This window comes from Dermacentor albipictus, chromosome 5, assembly GCF_038994185.2.
Source record: "Dermacentor albipictus isolate Rhodes 1998 colony chromosome 5, USDA_Dalb.pri_finalv2, whole genome shotgun sequence".
Taxonomy (NCBI): domain Eukaryota; kingdom Metazoa; phylum Arthropoda; class Arachnida; order Ixodida; family Ixodidae; genus Dermacentor; species Dermacentor albipictus.
The window spans coordinates 10,186,064-10,208,401 of NC_091825.1; the positions used below are offsets into that span (position 1 = coordinate 10,186,064).

The 22,338-nt window shown below is 50.4% G+C and overlaps 1 protein-coding gene across 5 annotated transcripts in view; it reads right to left on the reverse strand.

The window, feature by feature from the left end:
- The window catches only part of LOC135917928 (leucine-rich repeat and fibronectin type-III domain-containing protein 4-like), a 367,177-nt gene that overhangs the window by 72,915 nt on the left and 271,924 nt on the right, over nucleotides 1-22,338 (reverse strand). For all 5 annotated transcript variants that reach the window (XR_010569459.2, XM_065451569.2, XM_065451567.2 and 2 more), the window contains exon 5: nucleotides 14,124-14,275. Coding sequence is in view for 4 of the 5 variants with exons in the window: in XM_065451569.2 (XP_065307641.1) it covers nucleotides 14,124-14,275 (152 nt within the window). In the remaining variant the exon portion in view is untranslated. The remainder of the gene's footprint in view (nucleotides 1-14,123; nucleotides 14,276-22,338) is intronic.

The following is a 22,338-nucleotide window of genomic DNA, read 5'->3' on the forward strand; positions in this document are numbered from 1 at the left end:
CATCCCTGAGTACGTGATGGGTACGGTCTCTGCCTCCGCTGGCGCAGACCGGGCGTCTCGAGAGTAGGAAGGGTCGGACCGGCAGGTGTGGCCTCGGGCCGCGGCGTGTGCCGCTTCGTTACCCTCCAGCCCCTCGTGCCCAGGAACCCATGTCACGCAGGTGTAGGGGATCGGAGTACTGCGGTGCTTCAATAGCTTCAGTGCTTGTGTTGACACGCGACCCTTAGCGTAGTTTCTGACGGCTGCTTGAGAATCGGAGAAGATGACAGCTGCGTCCATGCACGTGGTAGTCGCTAGGGCGATCGCTGTCTCTTCTGCAGTCTCGGGATTTTGTGCACGGACTGTGGCAGACGCTAGCTCTCTGCCCTGAGAATCTACGACGCTCAGCGCATAAACGTTTCTTTGCGGGTATTTGGCTGCGTCGGTGTATCTGGCGTCCGGATCTTGCCTGTGTCTTCGCCGTAGAGTATCCACTCGGGCTTGTCTTCTTCCCTTGTGGTACGTGGGGTGCATGTTGCGTGGAATTGGGGCTATGCACAGGTTTTCGCGGATGTTTGTAGGAATTTTTTCTTTTCGGTCCGTGGTGGCTATAAAGGTTTCACCGTAGCTCAGCCGTTGCAGCACTGATCTTCCAGTGGGCGTGAGCTTCAGTCGTTCTAATTGACTGGCTTTGTGAGCTTCAGCTAGCTCTTGCCAGGTGTTGTGTACGCCCATCTTGAGAAGCCTCGTAGTCGAAGCCGTAGATGGTAGGCCCAGGGCGATTTTGGTGGCTTTCCGTATTTGAATGTTAATTTTTTCTACCTATACATTCTTCAGCGCGAGGTAGGGCGTGCCGTATGTTATTCGACTGGTGAGGAGTGCTTGCTTCACGCGTAGCGTATCCTGTTCTTTAAGTCCGCTTCTATGGCTTGCAACTCTCCTGACGAGATGCGTGAGCTGTGATAGCGTTCGCTGTAGTCGCGGGAGGGTGGCCGCCCCGGACCCGTCTTTGTGTATGTGTAACCCTAGAACTCGTAGGGTTTCCACTTTTGGAATGGGCGTTCCATTGAGGGTGACGTTAGGATCGGGTTCATCGTAGCCGGGTTCTGGCTCTCGTTCTTGACTTGAGGACGAGGTGTTCGGACTTCTCGGGAGCACAGCAGAGGCCGCATTTGTGCAAGTAGCTCTCGATGGTATCTACTGCTTCCTGTAAGCGTGTTTCTTGTGTTCCAGTGTTTGAGGCCCTTGTCCATAACGTGATATCATCTGCATAGAAAGCGTGTCTTACGTCTGGTATCGCGTCAAGGAGGCTGGGTAGTTTGATCATTGCGACGTTGAAGAGCAACGGCGATATGACCGAACACTGCGGGGTGCCTTTGCTCGGTAGTCGGAAGCTGTCGCTGCGCAGGTTGTATATTTCAACGGTGGCCGTGCGGCCCGTGAGGAAATTCCTGACATAGTCGTATGTCCGGGAACCGCAGCCCACGTCTTCGAGGTTGCAGAGGATAGCTTCGTGACTGGCGTTGTCAAAGGCTCCCTTTACGTCGATGGCTAAAATCGATGATTTGCTTCTGGTACTCAGGTGGTCGATGAGGTCTTGCTTGAGTAGAAGAAAGACATCTTGCGTTGACAGGTTCTGCCTGAAACCGAACATAATGTTTGGAAAATATCCGTTGTCTTCGAGGTACGAGGTTAGCCGGTTGTGAATCATATGCTCGAAAAGTTTTCCTACGCACGAGGTAAGGGAAATTGGGCGAAAGTTCTCGATGCTGAGCTGTTTATTTGGTTTGGGGATCATGGTAATCTCCGAGTGCTTCCATGCAGCCGGTAGCTTTCCTCTCTCCCAGCATTCATTGAAGTACTGGAGCAGGGCTGCGGTAGCCTGCTGCAGAAGGTTCCGAAGATGCTTGTTCATGATCCGATCTTTGCCCGGGCTGGTGTTTCTTGTGAGCGTCGATAGTGCTGCAGAGAGTTCAGCATGCGTGAAGGGTTGGTCAAGGTCAGGGTTTGGTTTGCCACCGTAAACTTTGTCATATGCCGTCGTATTAACGGGTGGGTCGCCGCACAGCTTCTTCTGAATTTCGAGGAGGAGGTTCTCTTCTGATCCGGCGTGGTTGTGCACGAGCCTACAGAGGTTCTGTCGCTGCTGCGTCTTCGTAGGGACGTTGTCGAGAAGGGCGCGCAGGAGATGCCACGTCGTCTTTGTGCTCAGGGTTCCCTGGAGTTTGTCGCAAAATGCGTGCCAGTTCTGTCTTCCTAATCTCTCCGCGTATGCCTGTGCTTGCTCGGTGAGGAGGGCAATTCGCTTCTTTAATTTCTTGTTTAGCTTCTGTCTCTTCCACCTCTTGAGAAGAGCTCTTCTAGCTTCCTAGAGGTGGAGGAGGTGCGTGTCGACGGCCGGCACTATTTCATTCAGCTGTATTGTTTTCGTGTGGCGTTCTGCCGTGTCGAGGACTTTCTCCAGCCAGTCATCTATGTTCTCGATGGTGGTCTCGACATTTAGCACGTCTCTGAATGACTTCCACTCCGTTACCCGGGCCGTTCCAAGCCTGGCGGGCTTGCGAGTGTGAGCCACGGTTAGTTGGAGGATGTGGTGATCGCTTCCCAGGGTTTCTGGGAGTCGGCTCCATTCTTCCGAGGGCATGTTTAGCGTGAAGGTGAGATCGGGGTTTGTGTCTCTGGAGACACTATTACCTATCCTCGTTGTTTGGAGTGGGTCATTTCACATGGTGAGTCTGTGCTGTTGTGCAGTGTCGTGCACTCGGGCTCCTTTCTTCGTGGTGGTCTGGTATCCCCAGGCCGTGTGTGGGGCGTTGAAGTCCCCAACTATAACGACTTGGTGACCATCAGTGCGCTTCTTAATTTCTCGGACAAGGTGGGCGAAGTCTGAAAGGGCGTCTCTGGGAGGGCTGTACACACTGACTACGAATACGCTCTTGAGCGATTTACTCTCCGGTATGATTTCGATTAAGGTGTGTTCGATCGGTGTATTGACGGGTTCCAATTCCTGTACTGTGAGATTCTTCTTGGTGAGAATTGCCGTGCGTTTCGTTTGTACGTGGGCGTTGTACCCTTGTAGCCGGACGTTTTGTGTATTTGTTTCTTGCAGCGCTATGAGGTCGTGTGGGTCTTGTTTGACAAATTCTTGTAAGGTAGCATGTCGTGGTCGACAGGAACGACAGTTCCACTGCCATATGCGGAGAGTTGAAAGCGCATTTGTAGTCCTGTGATTAGGGACCGCCATCTTCGGTTGTTGCTGCTCCCTGCCGGCGCTCGCGGGTCGGTGAAATTGAACGAGAGGCACTTCGGTCGTTTGCTCGCGGCCGCTTTCTGTCGGGCTGAATGTCATTTAGTGACGTGTTGAGGTGCTGTTTTGTTACATACGTCTTCTTGATGTGGGCTATGAAGTTGTTTTGTTGCGTTGAGTCCATCCACCTTGGCGTCTAGCGTGTTGACCTTATTGGCTGTACTTGCGGCGAAATTCGTTATTGCTGCCTGGACGATTTTCTCAATTGTGTCGTGGGTATTTTTTATGAGAGTTTCTTGGAGGATTTGGAATCTTGCGTCAACTACGGATTGAACATCTGCGTCGGGAAGTGAGAGTCGCGGCTGTGCAATGTTCTCTTGGCCTGTCGTACATCTCTGTTGCAGTTTATCAATGATATCTTTTTGCTCCTCGCACTTCTGTAGAAGCCTGTTTATGTTGTCTTGCTGTATCTGTTGACATTGGATCAGCTTGTCGATGAGAGCCTGTTGGCTTTGTAGTTGACTGTTTTGATTGTGCAACGTGTTTTGTTGAATTTGCACCTTATGTTCGAGAGCCTGAAGGGCCGCAGCTTCGGCCGACAAGAATTTGGAACTGCTCGTGGTTCTCGACCCACTCGATCCGCTTACCACATCCGCGTAGCTCACGCGTTTCGGCGAGTGCGAGCGTGAGCGTGATCGGGAAGGCGATAGGAGTATAGATCTAGATCTACTTCGTTTGGGGACGCTGCCATCACTACCCCTCAAGCTGGTGGTTGAGCTTCCTAATTGTGGGAATTGTTCGCCGCCTGAGCTCCAGCGACTGTCTCTCACTTTGAGCCTGTCGATGCGTTGCTGTCGTATGTTGAATGGCGGCGGGTTGGGTTTCAGTCTTTTCTTGCAATCTTTGCTTGCGGTTTCGTGCCCTTCTCCACATAACTTGCATGCGGGTTTGCACTCGTGATCGGGTAGTTGATCGGTTTTGCCACATTTAGAGCAGAAGGCTGGCAATGGTCTCGGGCAGACATCCTGGCGGTGTCCCGTGTTGCCACAAGTTCTGCAGTATTGCACTGACTTGCGGTAGGGTCGGCATCGAAAATCGAGACTCTGGAAGCGGACGTAATAAGGAACGTGCGGTCCTTGGAAAAAGATCACGGCCGCGGACGATTGCCCGAGCATACGAGCGTGGAGGACCTCGCTGGTGCGCGAAGACTGGCCTTGAGTTCTTCTTCACTCGTGCCGGGCAAGAGCCCGCTTATTACGCCTCTGGATACATCATCCGGGGTTCTCGTGTTGCCTTTTACAGTGAAGAAAGTGCCGCCAAGTTGTATTGTGGGGATATTTTCGAGTTTCTTCGCGTCTTCCCAGTCGGCCGTGCTTGCAATAATCAGGTTCTCAATTCTTTGCACTTGAACGCACACTTTTTCGCCGAAATCTTGCTGCGAGAAACCGCTGGCTCTTCCGATGGCGTGCATAATGGCGACATTGTTCCAGTTTGCAAGCTCGAGGCCTGGTTGTGGGCGGAATACGACCTTGTAGTCGTCGACTGGTAGAGGCGGCATTCGGGGCTTTCGCTGTTGCGGTGGTGGTGGCTTTCCATTCGTTTGTTGATTGGCTGGGTTGCTCTGTTGTGTCGTTTGATGCTCTGCGTCCTTCTTGCCTTTTCTGCCCCGCGTAATCAAGATGCTCTCGCGTTCAATAGTTCTTCCGCTGCTTGCGTCATAATTCCAGGCAGTTTCTGTGTTGTTTACTTCAGTCGGGTCCATCTGCATTGTGTTTGTGTCTTCCAGCTGTTCTCTTGGTGTGTTGATTGCTTCTACTGCTGCTTCGCTCATCTCGGGAGTTCGTCGCTGCGTGGGCAGGCGCCCGTGCTATGCTCGCAGATACGCTCGAGCGGCGCGAGCACGCGCCACGGGGTTGCAGCCGCTCGTTCGGCGTTGGGCTTAGCTAGGCGGCTGTGCGGTCGTTGCAGAAATCAGTAAATAGGACACTCACTTGATGGTGGCTAGTGCCCACCGATTTCTCTCACCTTGCCGGTTGTGCAGTTGGCAAAATTAAGTTGGTCGCTGGCCGTGATCCTGGTTGACAGGCACGAGAAGCGGGAGCCCATGTGAAGCGCGTCTGTTCTCCACGGCCCCCTAGCGGCTTCCTTATTTGGTCGGGAACATTAAGGATTTCAAAAACAACAAGCGCTACAACTCACTGCAAATTAACTACGAATAACTACAAATGCAGAAATGGCATAACTTACGCTGCACACACACGACCGATCCGTGGGTTGCCACTTGTCGCGCTTGACCTTACCCAGCCAGAGGAGTCGTCCTTTCGATTTTTTAGGAAATGGGAACATCTTCCAGTCATTCCGTGAGTGGCTCGTCCACTGCGGCACGCAACACTCGGGCATTTCGGACCAGAAAACGCCGTGCACGTGTCTCTCTCGACCGACCATAACGAAATGTGGAGAACGCAATGGCGGCCGGCGGTTGGAAGGCGGCACTGACCCCTCCACGGAATGACTCCACCCTCCAAGAGGGCGCGCGCATTGAGGCACCCTACATATAGCAGTTGCATGCTGCGTGTAGCTGGACATGGTTAACTCAAGTAGGCTAGGTGGCTATTTGTCACCACCCCGTCCCTAAGCGGATGCCAATAAACCATCATTATCATCGTCATCAACGGCAACGCACCGTGCCACGGGTCGAGGGGTGTGATATGTGTGCCGCGTAGCCTAGACACCTGCGCTTACCCATCCACACACGTTATGGCGCCTCCTTGCAAGGTACAAACCACTGCTGAAGATTCGAATCGTAGAGCTACGCACGTGGCTACAACCAGCCAACACCGGGCTCAGCAGAGAGCAGGACAAGTAGCAGCTTTCCGTCGACGCCGGGCGGAGAGATCCTCCTCGCGAAAACGACGCGTCGCCAAGACCCCGTGGTGCCGGAGCTGCTGTGCTCCTCCCGCCGTGACTGTGCTGCGTGTTCCGCGAAGGCCTTTTTCCTTCCAGTATATATGACATTGCGTATGAATCACGGATTTAATATTAAGGAAGTCACTTATAGAACACATCGACTTATTTTTTTTTCCAGATCCATAACAGAATGCAACCTTTTGCCTAGTCAAGTTGTATCCATCATGTCTAATGAGCTGCTTGCGTTATCACTGTGAGGGTCTTTTTTGTGTTTCACGACTATTTTTTTCGTAAATGCGAGGACAGTTTTTTTTCACCTGCTTGTACTTATCGATGTCTCCCCCCGCCCCCAGCCCCATTGTAATGCCCCTCGGCGCTGAGGATAAAGATAAAATAAATAAATATACGTTGTCGCAGAAATGAGACGAGACAGCTGCGTTTGATTCGAACGAAATCAAGATTCTTTTTTTTTCTTTATTGCTTCTTGTAGCGCGCGCGCATCTGGAGCCCGCCGTCTTCTTGTCCGCTCCCATGAGTTTGAACAGCTTCCGGCCGCGAAATGTTTTCTTCTGATGATAGGAAGCAGCCTTCAAGTGTGTAGAGATGTTGCACAGGTCCCCGAATGAGTCTTCCTTTGATTTTAAGAGACAGGAGCGCGGCTTCGCATTGACTCCAGAATATGCGTCAATGACTTTAGCGAGGTTCCAGAAGGATTTAGGAGTGCGTGCGCCGATCAAGCCGATATCTCCTTGGTTCACTGTCATTTGTTGCCTTGCGTTACAATGTTCTCTCAGTTCTTTCAGATATTCCCTGTTCCCTTTTTTCCACCAATCTTTCGTAATTTTTTGCCTATTTCTGCACATTTCCTCTATACTGACCTTTTTTTCACCTCCGGTAATGTCTTTAATCCTATGCTTTCCACCTATTATATCAGCCGGCACAGTAGGTAGAGGCTCATCCGGTTCGCTATATACATAGGTCAACGGTCTGTTATTAAGGATAGCTTAAACTTCAGTTGTGATTGTTTGCATCTCCTCTCTTGAAGTGTTTTTCCAATAACTTTCCTCATTGCTGATTTCATTCTTCGTACCATCCTTTCATAAAAGCCTCCCACCAAGGCGCTTGTTCTGCGATGTACTTCCATTTGATTTTATCTCCTTGGCTTGCTCTTTTGGAGACTTCTTTCTGTAGTTCTGTAATCATACGGTTGATGTCTCTGTTGGCCTTCTTGAACATCCTTGCGTTGTCCCTGTCAATGGTGCAACATAATCCTCGTCTCGCTGTAAATCTTCGGAAAGCATGTGAGAGTGCTTCTCTTGTCGTGTTGTCCGCAACTTCTAGATGCACAGCTCGTGTAGTAGCACATACAAATATTGCAACATACTGTGTTGTAGTGCTTTTTATCGGGTCTTTTACAAGTAACGGACCAGCTAAATCCACACCAATTACTTCAAATGGTTCTTGCTCGTTGACTCTGTCAGCAGGAAGTGGGGCTGTTTCTTGGTGCACTGGTGTGGCGTCAAATCGTTGGCACTTTTGACATCCATGAATTATCTTCTTCAGTAGCTGTCTTCCTTGTATTATCCAGTACTTAGATCATGTGACACTTATTCCTCCGTGCAGTGTGAGTGGACGAATATTGTGTACCAGCAGATCTCCTTGCAGACTCTCTCTCAGCACCTCAATGTTTTTCTCTGTGCTCTGACTTGAGTGACTCAATCTCGGCAGCGTGCTTGGCCTTTAGACTTCGCTCTATGTTTTCCAGCTCCTGGTAATACTTTAGCCTTTGCGAGCCAAGAGTGTCAGCGTACTGCGCTGCTCCACTTCGTGCTTCAGTAGAAGTAGCTCTTCGTCTTTCAACTTCACTTCTTCCTGGTACTGCTTCTGTCTTGCAAGCAGTTCCTTCAGATGCCTCCTGTGGTCGACCTCGGTCCCTCGGAGCTTCTCCTCAAGATTCTGCAGTGTAGACTCGTACTCGGCACGAACAGTCTCCACTTCATCGTTCAGCCTAGACTTCTCCTCAGAGACTCATATTCGGTGCGTGCCGCTTCCGCCTCTCGTTGCATTCTCTACTGCAGGTCGTCTAATCGCCGTGCTTGGGTGAACTGCCGAGTCCGAGCTGGCCCTAGTGATGCCCTCTGCAAGCTCTACGATTTCGTCCCTTCCTTTCTTGAGTGAATCAAGTGCACTGCGGAGTGACTCTGTCTTTTTCTGCTCTTCCTCGAGGGCAGAGGGCAGCTTTTGGACCTCTTCACCGTGTTTGTTGATAAGCTCTGCCATGTCGGCAGAAGCCTTCGCCTGCTGTTCCTTGGCCGACCGGCTAAGAGCCTGTTCCTTTTTGCTGAGGTTGCAACGGAGAACGTCCAGCTCTTCCGTCAGGCGTCGCCGCTCGTTAGCTAGCCTTGCCTCCGCAGTTTTCTCCATCTGCTCCACTTCTTCCCGATGCTTGCTCAGGAGCTCCTTGGTGCGTACCACCTGCTCAGGGAGGAGTGCCGCTTTCTCCTGAGAATGCTGCCCCTCGAGGCTTGCCTTGACGTCCAGCAGAACACGACAATACCATGACTGTCTTCTACCTTCTGCTAATGCAACTGCAGTCTGCAGAAAAACACTTGATGAGAGGTTCGTATAATGGTAAGTTGATGTTTCCTCTTCTTGATTTTCAATTTCACCAGGAGTAGATGATCTACATTGTGCTGTCAGTTTTTTGCTTCGGCACATACACGTCGCGTGCCATTTTTTAGACATCTTGCACCTAATGTTTACCTTACATATTTTAGCAGTATAGCGAGGCCTGGTGCAGCGGAAACATGTGTTTCCCTCTTTAAGCTTCATTTTCTTGTCTTCATAAGGCATCGTTTTCCCACAATCATCAGTATAATGAGTAGTATTCTCGCAAAATATGCAAAGCCTTGCAGCTGTACTTTGAACTTTAACAGTTCTTGTCTGCTGCTTACTCTCTGTTCTGTTGCCGTAGGTTTCTCTCCTTTCTATTGACAATTCCTCTCGGCACTCTACCTGATCTTCTATGTATTTCATCAAGCGCCTAAGAAAAACTTCTTGACGTAAAGCCACGTTCTGATCTTGTGCTGAAGATCTACTGATCCCTTCTTTTTGTTTTAACTGGAATCCAATGCACAGATCCACTGGCAAAGCTCTTTTCAGGATCGGAAGCAACATCGAAGCATAGGACTCGCTTTTCAATCCTAAGGATTCCAATCCACGTATGTGCACTTGCACCTTTTGTGAGAGCTTAAAGCGTCATGGTCATTGTAGCTTGCTACTGTATTCAAGTTAGTTCATTCTTTCATATGCATTTCTACCAGCATATCATCTTTTCCGTACTTCTGCTTGAGTAGATCAATGCCATTACCATAGTTACTGTCGGTAAACTGTAGTGCCTCCACGGCAGCTGCCGCTTTTTCGGTTAGTGAGAACAGAAGGTACGTCAATTTCTAATTTTCCCTCAAGTGGTTCTTTCATGTATAGCTGTTTCAAATTGGCGCCAAAATTTCTTCCATTTCATTTTATCGCCGTCAAACATCATTATTTCTAGCTTTGGTAGCTTCACTATTGTTGCTTGCTGCGATTGTCTAGCTTCACCATTCAAGTTGGGTTGCTCCCTCGCTGTTTCCGGTATTTCTTGTCGAGAAAGGTACGCGTTGCTGCTGTGCAGAGCACTTATCTTTAACTCGTACTCAGTGGTCTTCGCGAATTCCGAGTCAGCTGTTCAGGGTGTTATGAACTGCTCCATCTGCTCGTCTGCTTTCTTTAGCGAGTCTGCAATACCTTTGATCTGGCTGGCTATCAGCGACATCACTGTAGGATCCTGATTTTCCTCCAGTTTTTTTTTTCAGCATCGCTCACTAAGTTCGTTATTTGCGTCCTCAGCGTTTTTCGCTTTTTCAAAATCACTTCACTGTTCATCTTGACTAATGGAGGAAACTGCTGGTCGCTTACAGATTCTAGCGGCGAAACGTCATCGGAGTCTTGGTCGCCCTCTGTGTCTGTGCCGCTCCTTGTTGTCGATGTCTCGCCTCGCTGCCGTTGGTTCACCGGCGGGCCTCCTCTTCGTCCGTCTTCTGTGGCCAATCAGTCATTCTGGTAGTCCATGGCCAGTCGGAAGAGGATAGCCGCTATCCTGGTCACGGCACCATGTCGCAGAAACGAGACGAGACAGCTGCGTTTGATTCGAACGAAATCAAGATTCCTTTTTTTTCTTTATTGCTTCTTGTAGCGCGCGCGCCTCTGGAGCCCGCCGTCTTCTTTCTCTTCTTGTCCGCTCCCATGAGTTTCAACATACGTACACATACATATTGCTATTGTTGGAAACGGTGGAAACTAGCACAGTGTGTGCGTTCTGTTTCTCCTTGGTGATCAATAGTAGTCTCACATTTAGGGATATCATTTTTTTGGAGAGCTATTGATGTGGCTTCATATCTTTATCATCTTGCTAACTTCCGTCTTTTGAAGCAAATAGCTTTCTTTGCTTCTTTCGGCTATTTTCGTGGTACGTTGGCGGTACCACGATGGCAGGACTTCGGGGGCGGGAAAAACGCGCCGAGCGAAAGGCCGTGTGCTCTCGGGCAACCGGGGAAACGTGGAGAGGAGACTAACAGTGGGCTTCTTCGATTTTACACTTCTGGCTACCCGCGGGCTGCCAGAGCCAGCCAGAGCGTCTTCGTTTCAACGCGAGAGCTTTAAGGAGCTCGTGTCGCAGAAAAGCCGGCGTCGGGGTCGGGGTCCGCGGCGTTGACCGTGAGCGATAAATCATGGCAGGCACTCCATAAATAAAAAGCAACTTCCAAGATGGGCTGGGTGGGAATCGAACCAGGGTCTCCGGAGTGTGAGACGGAGACGCTACCACTCAGCCACGAGTTCGATGCTTCCAAGAGGTACAAACGCGCCTCTAGTGAATGCGGTGTTGCCTTCGAAACGAGCCGTGGAAAGTTATACTGCGGTGTATATCGGTAATTATGAACATGTAACTTACAGAAGTCGCAATTACACGAGTAGCGAAGTGCGTTTCGCTGCATTTCTTCTGCGCTTTCCGCACACGCAGAGCCATCTTGCGGCAAACACAGAAGACCCCCTCCTCTCCATGTACGGCGCTGCCCCGACAGATGGCGCACCACGCGCGCATTGGAGCTGTCGCGGCTCGGACTCTCTCCCCTGACAACGCTTCGCCTTGCTCCCTCTGCAGAATCAAGCGTCCTTCCTTTTTTTAGATCACTATCTGTCTATCTCTCTGCCCGTGCCGATCACGACGTTTGGCTGGCGTGCATCATTTCCCCCTCCGGGATACCGAGTTCTTTGGTTCGCTCCGCTTGCTCAGGCGCACGTTTTGTTGCTGCGCCGAGCGCTGCGTTGCTCGACCATATGGCTCGACGCTCACCGCGTCCGATGCGGGACACCTCGTAAGTGATGGCTGCCCTGTAGCCCATTGTCTTACACCCCTTGGCGGGTCGACGGGAACGCTGTCGCGTTCCACTCTTGAAGGCGAAGCTTAAGGGTCCTCCAATTTTTTCTCGGGTTGCTCCGCCCACCGCGCTACGCACTTCCGCCGGGCGTTCGTTTTGCTCGCGCTGGACGGTTCTTGCTACCCGCGGGCTGCCAGAACCTGCCAGGACGAATTTGGTCTGGCTGCTCTCTGGAAGTTCTCTGGCTAGCAGACGACTAAAAGAGGCGATGGGCGCTCGCCGCCATCTTTACGGGGACTTCACGGATTGCAACGCGGGCGCTTGAGGACCTAAATTTACCTCGCTCAGCCAACTGTCTACGGTCATCTTCGGATTTCCTTACATCTAGCGTTATCTTTTTAGGTGCTAACGCTCCACTCCGCATCGCGAAGCGGTGTGATACGAGCCGTGGTGAACCGTTTGAAGCTTTTGTGTGTGTGTATATGTGTGTGTCCCCTGATTGGTTCTTCGCGGCGGTGAACAGCGCGCCGCGCTCTCATGCGTGCATGTTATCTGCATCGTGTTCCACGCAAGTTGTAGACGCTCATTCACACATTGCGGTACATTTTGGGTTCGTATTTCTCTGGTGGCGTTCCTCTTGACATATCTCGCGTATGTTTATCTCTCCTTTCTTTGCAGTTAGCGAAGGCTTTGCAGCTAGCCCGTGTTCACTCCGTCTCTCCGTCGTATGCTTAGGTGGCAGCTCGAAACCGATACGTGTTTCAACTGCAGGCCATTGATCTAAGAATACACGGAGTGCACTCGGTACATTTAGACACACGTACATTGGCTTATTGCTCTCGTGATTGCGACCAATATTGTTTTTCGTGTGGAACGTTTCGCTGGTCACAGGCGACGTGCACGCCCACGCGCCAGCCGTGTCCCCATCTCCTTAAATGAGAAGCACCATCAGCCGCCACAAACTTTCTGAAATCGAAGCCCAAGCAGGTCGGCGCGAAATTTTACGCGTATGAGACGTACCCGATAACCTGCTCTCTCATGTCTTGTGATGACACAACGCCAACTCGTCAATGTCGCCGGTGTTCGACGTGATCGCTGCGAGCAGGGATACTCCAGCTATCGCTTTCGAGTATACAATCACGATTTCGCGTGTTGTCATCCGCCTCGTCGGAGGCCATCTGTTGCGCTGCGCGAGGCGAGCTTGATCCGAGTACGTGTCCTGCGCCGAGTCGCGCGAAAGTTATCGTATCCCTGAATGCAACTATATATATTTTGAAGCTGGCAACGCATAAATGGGCCGACTACGCTGAGCGCGCGCCGGCCTCGCCGGGCGCTGCCATGCTGGTAGCATGTTTACATTTGGCAAGCTGTACCGGCGTTCGATTTTGCAAACTTCGGCCAGGTTCGGGTTGTCTTGGGATCCCAGCCCACGTGACGTCCTGTCAGAACCGGAACTAGCTGGCTGCCATCTGGCTGCCAGCGGGCGGCCAGAACTCCGAAAATCGAAGAGGCCCAGTGCGTGAGCTCTCTGTAACCGAGTGGCGCAGACCGCGGTAACGAGGCAGTGGGGGATGCACTCTCGTTCGTTTGTGGAAGCAGGACGAGGGAAATGGCGCTTACTCTCGGGCAAGCAAGCGTGGAGAGGAAACAGAGGGAGGAGGAGGGAGGCTGTGGCTCGAACGTCCGCTCACTCACTTCGTCGCACGCCTCTCTAGCCGCCCGCTGTGGTGGTGTACTGTGACATTGGCGTTGCGCAGCTAAGCCCGAAAGCATGGGGTGAAATCCCCGATGCGGCAGCCGCATTTTGATGGGGGCGAAATGCAACACGCCCGTTTGCCGTGCAATAGGTGCACGGCTTTTGAACACCTCAGGTGGTGAAAAGTAATCCGGAGTCCCCTGCTACGGTGTGCCTCATAATCACGTGGTTTTGGCCCGTAAAACCGCAGAATTTTTTTACACCTCTCTGGCCGCCCGGTGGAGGCTATAGCCCATCGTGGGGATGATGCGGTGGACGTCAATTCATGGCGGGTTCTCGCCCGCGAAGTGCGCACCGTAGACGCAAGCGAGCATTCCGGCGACACACCTGGTCTTATTTGAGAACACACTTTATTTGAGAGCACGCCAGACGAGAGCAAGGAGCGGACTGGTCAGGCCAGGCCGCATAATGAGCAGTAGACAAGCATTCAACTTCAACAAACATTTACTGACCAAAACGCTCGGTTATGTAACCCATTCTGAATAAGCTTGCCATCGTTTTAACATATGCGTATCAAGCAACCCATCACCATGTGCTACTCGGTTATTCTGTAGTGTGCCCTATTCGTGTCGGCCACCAAGCAACAAGGATTCAAGTTTTCTATGTTTGATGAATACTGCTTCTCGCTGTAAAAGATTAGACGGACAAGCATGCAAGCCTCTGGGACGGACGCCGAAGCTCTGTGGCTTGCGGGGATGGGCGGCAAGGGTCCGCTCGTTCGTTCTGCTTTTCACTTACATGGACAATCATCGTCGACGGTCTCTGCACAATTCTATTTTTGCTTGCTGGTGGCGCTAGACTGGTCAGAGAACCTTACCGTGCATCTCGACGCCCAGCCTGGGGTTGCTCCACACGGCCGACCAGACGGCCCTGTCGAGCGTGGTGAGCCGGTTCCCGTTCAGGTAGACCCGACGCAGGCTCGTCATTTTGTCGAACAGCAACGGAGACAGGACGGTCAGGCGGTTGTCGCTGCACGCATAGTGATAGCACTCGAGCATGCTGCGCTCAACAGATGCCGTCAAGTAACGCGGCCTACCATGTGACACAGTATGAACGCAGTGAGCAAGAAAATTGGTCATGTAAATCCCAAGTTCAATACAACGCAATAATGACCAAGAACATATAGTTGCCAGGCCGCATAATGAGGAGTAGACAAGCATTCAACTTCAACAAACATTTACTGACCAAAACGCTCGGTTATGTAACCCATTCTGAATAAGCTTGCCATCGTTTTAACATATGCGTATCAAGCAACCCATCACCATGTGCTACTCGGTTATTCTGTAGTGTGCCCTATTCGTGTCGGCCACCAAGCAACAAGGATTCAAGTTTTCTATGTTTGATGAATACTGCTTCTCGCTGTACAAGATTTGATGGACAAGCATGCAAGCCTCTCCAAGGGCTCGCATTGATTGTAAAGTCGCCACTGGACCACGCCAAGCGAATTCGCAGGATATAAATATTCGAGCTTCTTGCGGCCAAGACACCTGTTTCATCATATCTTGCAATATGTTCCAGAAAAAAAAAACTGTCGCGCGATCGCAGCCCTGTGGGCTCCGCAGAACGGTGCACTGCTACCGCTCTTCACCTGTTCACGCTGCAGAGTATCAGTTTCGTTTGTGTTTGTCTCCAGCACAGCTACTCTATCTACCCTCCGGCTTCCAGCCTAGTCGGCAACCAACCAGTCCAAAGGGGCTTGCAAGGCGCACCCAGGGCTACAGTCGCAACGCGTGTGTGCATCCAGCACTGTTACAGTCGATACCTCAACAACAGCGACGTCAAGTCTAGCTCACGTGGACTGCCAACATCAAATGCCTGTTCAAAACACGTGCAGACTTAGTATAGCATTAGGCTCGTATAGCATAAAAGTTGTTCATCATTCTAACGGCAGCGCACTCATTCGGAATGTTAAGTCACACAAACAAATGCGGTGATAGCACTCGTGTTTGTGTGATTTGGTGTTCACCCATTGCAGGTAAATAATCATATACCGCGGTTTTACGCGCCAGAACCGCGATCTGCTTACGAGGCATGCAGTAGTGGGGAACTATAATCTTGACCATCTGCGAATATTTAGCGTACACACATTGCACCACAGTTGGATATTCTTGCACTTTGCCCGCGTCGAAATGCAGCCACCGCGGCCTCTATTTGATCCGACGACCTCGTGCTTAGCAGCGCGACGTCCTAGCCACTGAGGAATCACGGCGGCTACACATTGCAGGTAGCCAATTAATAGTGTACCTTCGCGGAACGCTCAAGTTTCTGCGTGCTCTTTGTGTTGAAAGGACCATTACGCTATTTTAGAGCGCAGCTCCTAGGCGCCCGTTCCTGCGGCGGTCGTCGACGTCCCTCGGAACCGGGCGAACAAGCACAGAGAACGAAGAGCGAACGCCGAGCGCAGCGGGGGAGGGAAGACGGCGACGGCGGAGAGAGCGCAAGGAGGAAAGTGGAGGAGGGGGTGGCGAAAGCGTGAGAAGTGTGGCGCCAATGGCTACGAGATGGGGCAGAGTAGCGCGCGTCGTCTTTCGCCGATTACGGCAATGGTAATACCCTACCGGTAAGTTCAGTGTTTCTTTTTCTTTCAGCTGCATAGTGATAAGACCAACATGAAACGTCTAGGTAAATGATTTACTTCGCATTAGCTTATATCAGGTTGTTTCAAAACATCTACGTTTCTAAAGTGCACTTCACATTTATAGCGAGAATTTTAGTGAATTTCCTGTGTCATTTCAGCGGCACGTTTCAGAAAATATTGGCAACATATAGACCGAAGAGGTTTATAATGCGCAATTGAAAACCATAATCAACGTCATCATCATCATGATCATCAGCCTGTTTTATGTCCACTGCAGGACGAAGGCCTCTCCCTGCGATCTCCAATTACCCCCGTCCTGCGCCAGCCGATTCCCACTAGCACACGCGCATTTCCTAATTTCATTGCTCCACCTAGTCTTCTGCCGTCCTTGACTGCGTTTCCCTATTCTTGGTACCCATTCTGTAACCCTCATTGTCCAACGGTTATCAAACCGGCGCATTACATGACCTGCCCAGCTCCATCCTTTTCTCTTAATGTCAATTAGAATATCGGCTATCCGCTTGCTCTCTGATCCAAACCGCTCTCTTTCTGTCTCTCAAGGTTATGCCTATCACTCTTCGTTCCATCGCTCTTTGCGCGGTCCTTAACTTGTTCTCAAGCTTCTTTGTCAGACTCCAAGTCTCTGCCCCATATGTGAGCACTGTTGAAATGCACTGATTGCATACCTACCTTTTCAATGATAATGATAAGCTTCCAGTCAGGAACTGACAATGTTTGCCGTATGCGATCCAACCCATTTTTATTCTTCTATGATTTTCCTTCTTATGATCAGGGTTCCCTGTGATTAGTTGACCTTGGTAAACGTACTCCTTTACAGGTCCTAGAGGCTAACTGGCACTACTGAACTCTTGTTCCCTTGCCCAGCTATTCATCACTATCTTCCTCTTATGCATATTAAACTTCAACCCCACTCTCACACTCTCTTTTAAGGTCCTGAATAACTTGTTGTAATTCGTCTGCATTGTTGCTGAGTAGAACAATGACATCGGCAAACCGAAGGTAGTACATTGTTGAGATATTCACCGTCGATCCTTACTCCTAAGCCTTACCAGTGTAATAGCGTGAATACTTCTTCCAAGCACGCAGTGAATAGCATTGGAGAGATTGTGTCTCTCGTTCTGACCACTTCTTTTATAGGTATCTTCTTGCTTTTCTTGTGTAGAATAAGGGCAGCTGTGGAACCCCTATATATATTTTTCAAGGTATTTACGTAAGCGGTGTGTACTCCTTGATTACGTAAAGCCTGTATGACTGCTAGTATCTCTACTGAATTACGCGCCTTTTCGTAAGGTATGAAAGCCATACAGAGAGGCTTATTTTACTCTGCGGATTTCTTGATTACCTGATCATTGACATTGTATGTGATCCATTGTAGAGTATCCCTTCCTGGGGTGCTATGCAGGATGCGCCGACATTCTCGTTCACCCGAGTTTTACCCGACTTTGCTCGACGGCAGTCAGTGAATAACGGAGATAGCGTGGAACACGCAAAAGCTATATGCAGGCAAAAAAAATGTAGACAAAAAGCCGCGTATGACAACATGAGCGCACCATGCGCGGCACGCTGCTCCCACGTTTCAAGCGCAGAAGGCTGCACAACGAAACGCGCCAGCGTCGCGTATTATCAGCGGAATACCACAACTTAGCAGTACCGTTACTGCCCCGTTGACTATCTGCACACTTGCCGTGAGCCGCTTGCCACGCCTTTCTCGGACGCGGTAAGGGCGTGCTTCCTTTTTCGGGCAATATCTTTCTATACTCAGTCGAATGCGAAGAGGGCACATGCGGCGAATTCTTGTACCTACACTTTCGCTCAATCGAATACGTTAAAATACAACAACTAAAATAACAAACATCTTTATTCGTTTAAGTACCTTTTTCGTTTTGAATGCTAGAAATTTCTGATGGCGAAAGGAGATCGAGCAAAATATTAAATTTTGCACTTCTTGCCGCGAGTGGCGACAGCGAGGCGAAAGCTTAGAAGCGGATACATTGCGCACGCACGAGCCCGGCCGGACTCGATTCACTCGCTCCCCCGCGCTCCTGAGTCGAGTCCGGCCGTGGCACGAGGAAGTTCATACGGCGAGCAATCGCCTAGGGGCGCTGCAGTGCTATTCTCAATAAAGCCAGTCATGACCATTCTTTCACTACTAGGGGAATAGAAACGCAGCGCCCCGGTACGGCTGTTAATCGCAGGCGCTTCACTAGGCTATTAAGGCCGCCGGTTCACCACTAAAAACGACATATAGTCAGGTACCGGAGCAACGGTTGTTGCTGCAAAATGGCGGTACGTTATTTTAGGGGCCGTAGTGACGCAGTTCAGTGAAAATGTACCAGTTTATCTTTGTGCGCGAAGCCTGTACGATGAATTGCGAAGAGGTGCGTGCTTCCCAGCAACACAAATCATCGCTTGTCATCGCTTGACCAGTGAAGGTGCCTCGTAGCGCATGTACGCAGTATTTGAGTGTGTTGTCCACTCCAAGGTACTTGCGGATTACCTCTGCTGGAGCGAGCAGCGATCGCAGATGGATATCATAACGACACCGCAGCAATCGCATTTTGGCAGGTGAGTACTCTTGTGTGCATTTATGAAATGAGACTTCGAACAGACGAAGGTGTTGCAACTGTTAAGTGCGCAGTGCTTGTGATGAAGAAATGCCATTGCACTGGGTCTAGAAAAGCGAGCGATTCTCGGACTCTGATCGTGTTTGCGCCGCTGTGGCTCCGATACATTACCGATGAATGAGTTGCCATTTCAAACAAATGCTGCGATAAGCACTCCTCAGCATCATCGTCCACCCCGTCGCACCGACGCCTTGCAATCACCTCCCTTATGAAAATATGAGATTAGTCTGACATGAAAGTCGGATGAGTTTTGACATCACAGCCATTAGACTTTCTGATGAGTTTCTTTGGAATTTTCTGATGTATTCCTAATGTCATTCTAAAACATATTGGCCACCATCTTTCTGTAGAATTCTTGACGAGTGTTTTTCTTTTGAGCATGAAACGTCTTCCTCATCTGCGCTCCAAAGCAGTTTTCTTCTGACTTTCTCATGTCTTCCTAATGAATCTCTAATGAGCTTATACATTAGACTGCTGGTGTTCATAGCACTCCTATAACAAAATTGGCCACCACGTCTGGTAACATATTCCCAAGTGTCCCGATGGACACTTGGGAATCCTTATTATCCTTGAGAATCCTTATTTAAAGATGTTACCTGTGCGTGACTGCCTTTGGTGTTTGATATATGCAGCCTGTATGCATGTATGTATGTCCAGCGAAGATGCAGCACTTTTGACAACATGTACTATCGGCCAAAAAAGTAAACGGACCACGGCTCAAGTGGCCGGAGCGGCTGCGGGGCCACACCGGGGCGTTGCTATCGCGCTCCGCGCGCTGACGGCGAGAGTGCCCCGAGTGACGCCAGACTTCGCCCTCACTCTCACGCGGGGTCTCGTCACGCTTGATGAATTTCTAGTGCACCATTCGGTTGCTCTGCTGCTGGCGGTCGCGACGAAGGGGACCGTGCGTCGCCGGTAGTTCAGCACATGGCGCTGTGGTGCAGTAGCGGGCGGCCGCAGCGCATCGAAGCGCGTCACTCAGAAGGAATGAAGACCCGGTCTGATTATTGTTTTGCTTATGTTCACCGTGTGTTTCATATTAGTGCATGTCACCGGCGTCCACCGCTGCTCCATTTTAGGCTGCATAACACAAGTAGCAGCAACGGTGGTGATAGTGATGCGCGCTTTCTCACACCAGCCCGATAAGTTACCGGCGCAAAGCTTTACTGAGGGCACGGCTTTTCTGTCAAAGGTACTTTCCGGGAGTGTCTCCAGCAGTGGGTTTATTATTTACATGAGTGACGCCTCTGAAAACTGCTTTAGTTAGCTACTACAATGCGTAGGCCGTTATGAAACATTACAGAAGTACGGCCAGGAAAAGATAATTGGGAAGGCGAATCAGAGAAACTAGTTAGCCGTGAAAGTTTATTCACAGAACCATTGCATGGCTTGAAGGGGCCCTCAGTGCGATGAAAAGTTGCCGTCGACCGCGATGACTTGGCTTACTCGCCTTGGCATCGAGTCGTAGAGCGCCGCCACTATAGCTTCGGACGTCTGCGCAGCGCTTCCCGCTATCTAACTTATTGCGCGGACGTAAAAGAGCGCGCGTCACCGTAGCCGTCGTTGCGGCTACGTGCGTTATGCTGCCCAAAATCGAGAAGCGGTGGAGGCCGGCGACATGCACTAATATGAAACGCAAGGTGAATATAAGCAAAACAACCACCACAAAGGGTCTTCGTTCTTTCTAAGCGCCGCGCTTTGATGCGCTGCGGCCGCCCGTCACTGCACGACAGCGCCATGTGCTGGACTACCGGCGATGCACGGTCCCCTTCGTTGCGACCGTCAGCAGCAGAGCAACCGAACGGTGCACTAGAAACTTATCAAGCATGACGAAGCCCCGCGTGAGAGTGAGGGCGAAGTCTGGCGTCACTCGGGGCACTCGTCGTCAGCGCGTGGAGCGCGATAGCAGCGCCCCGGTGTGGCCCCGCAGCCGCTCCGGCCACTTGAGCCGTGGTCCGTTTACTTTTTTGGCCGATAGTACATGGGCACTACATATGCTGCATGTTAGACATTACTCAACGAAAGAAATATAACAAAAACCTTTATTAGGCATATCAATGCTTCGTTAAATGCAGAAGGAGGTTAAACGAAAGGAAAACACAGTATCAGTCTGGTTACGGATGAGATATTTTCCTTTCATTTAATCTCGCTGCATATCATTGAGGAGAGGCTGTTCTTGAGGTGGAGTGTCGTCATCTTGAAGTAGGTGCACGTGTAACCTGCATGGCAGAAACGACAGAAAATTAACAAAACTTGGCAATCAACCACAGAAATACACGCTGTATCACTTGCTGCAGAACGATCTGGAGATGTATGTTATAGCTAGTTCTGCGAAAAATTTATGTGGTCTCGGTTCACACAAAGTTGTTGAGGAACCACTGTGTGACCTTTGGGTGCAGCAGTAACTACTGTAAGCAGAAATTGCTCTTGGCTGTACAAATGTGCAACGTGGATCAGCTGTGGCCTGTGTACATGTCATGAACTACTTCAGCTATATCGGTTTCCACTTGACAAAGGACAGCAGTGTCTGTGGATTGCTAACGTGAATGAGAAAATCTCACTAATTACTTGGCATGGAAACGAGCGTCGGGGTGTTTGTGTACGGGCAACCCAATGCATCCCCGAGACATCGAAGTGCCAGTCGTTATAGAATATTTGCATCAGCTACGGGCACAGTTCTCATACATTCCAAGCCTACTATGTCATGCCTGTGTTCGCCTCCTGAATGATGGCATATATCCCATTCAAGAAATACACCACGCCATGTCTGGGGTTCTTTATCGTTTTCACCCGAGCGCAGCTTTCAGAGGGAGGGCACAAGTTGAAAAACAAATTTGTAGAAGCATTATAAACAAGCTTGCATAAAAATAATTTCATAAATAAGCATGGTTGTTGCTATCCCACGCAATTAGAGAGTATTCCTCATTGTCATGCAATCATAATGAACGTTGGCTGACACACGTCCCATTTTTGGATGTGGTATTCCTCACTGATTTTGTTGCATAAATCGGTTGCCATAGGCGAACGAAACAGATAAACAATCTAAATCCAGTGCACAGCTAGTCGTGTCAATGCATGGTCAAATGGGACGAGCACACTTGTCCTTTGAGTGAATTACGGTGCTCTCCTAGGCGCATGCTGAGGCACCGGCTAGTCAGCGTGCCCGATGTACATTGGACCAAATATGCACGTGATCAAAAGAATAGCCTACATTACCCCTGATAGACACGAGACAAATTTTGGGTATCTAACTAAGCAAGCCTCCAATGCCTGGGTGCCTTTGTCAATTCACTTATGGACTGCAATGCACATATATTTCCAGCAAAAATAAATTAGGCAGCATATGCACAGCAGTCATATTGTATGGCCTCCATCCCTCGCTGCGCAAATTTTGTCCTGAAAAGTTACATGAACTGATTGAATTGAAAATTGAATCGAGAAAGGCAAGGAGGCAAGCGAGGCTTGCTTGGTTAAAGGTAGCACCAAATTTGTCCAGTACGTGTCAGAGGCACTGTACTGTATTCCTTTCACATGTGGTCAAATGTACAGGGTCGTTCAAAATATGTGCGAACACGACGAAGCGTGGCCGCGCTCCGCGGAGTGTCAGCGCATCCGGAGCGGTCGCGCATCGAAACAATGTGGCGCAGGCGCACAGGAGCCTGAAGGCGGTGCTTCGTGTCGTCTGCTACCGCGCGGAAGCGCATCATGCTTGCTTTGCTGGGAAGCGCACCTGTGTGCTGGCAGCGCCCTGCGTGCCGAGATGGAGTTGTCGCATTTTACTGACTGCAGCGCGTTGTTGTTGGTTCCGC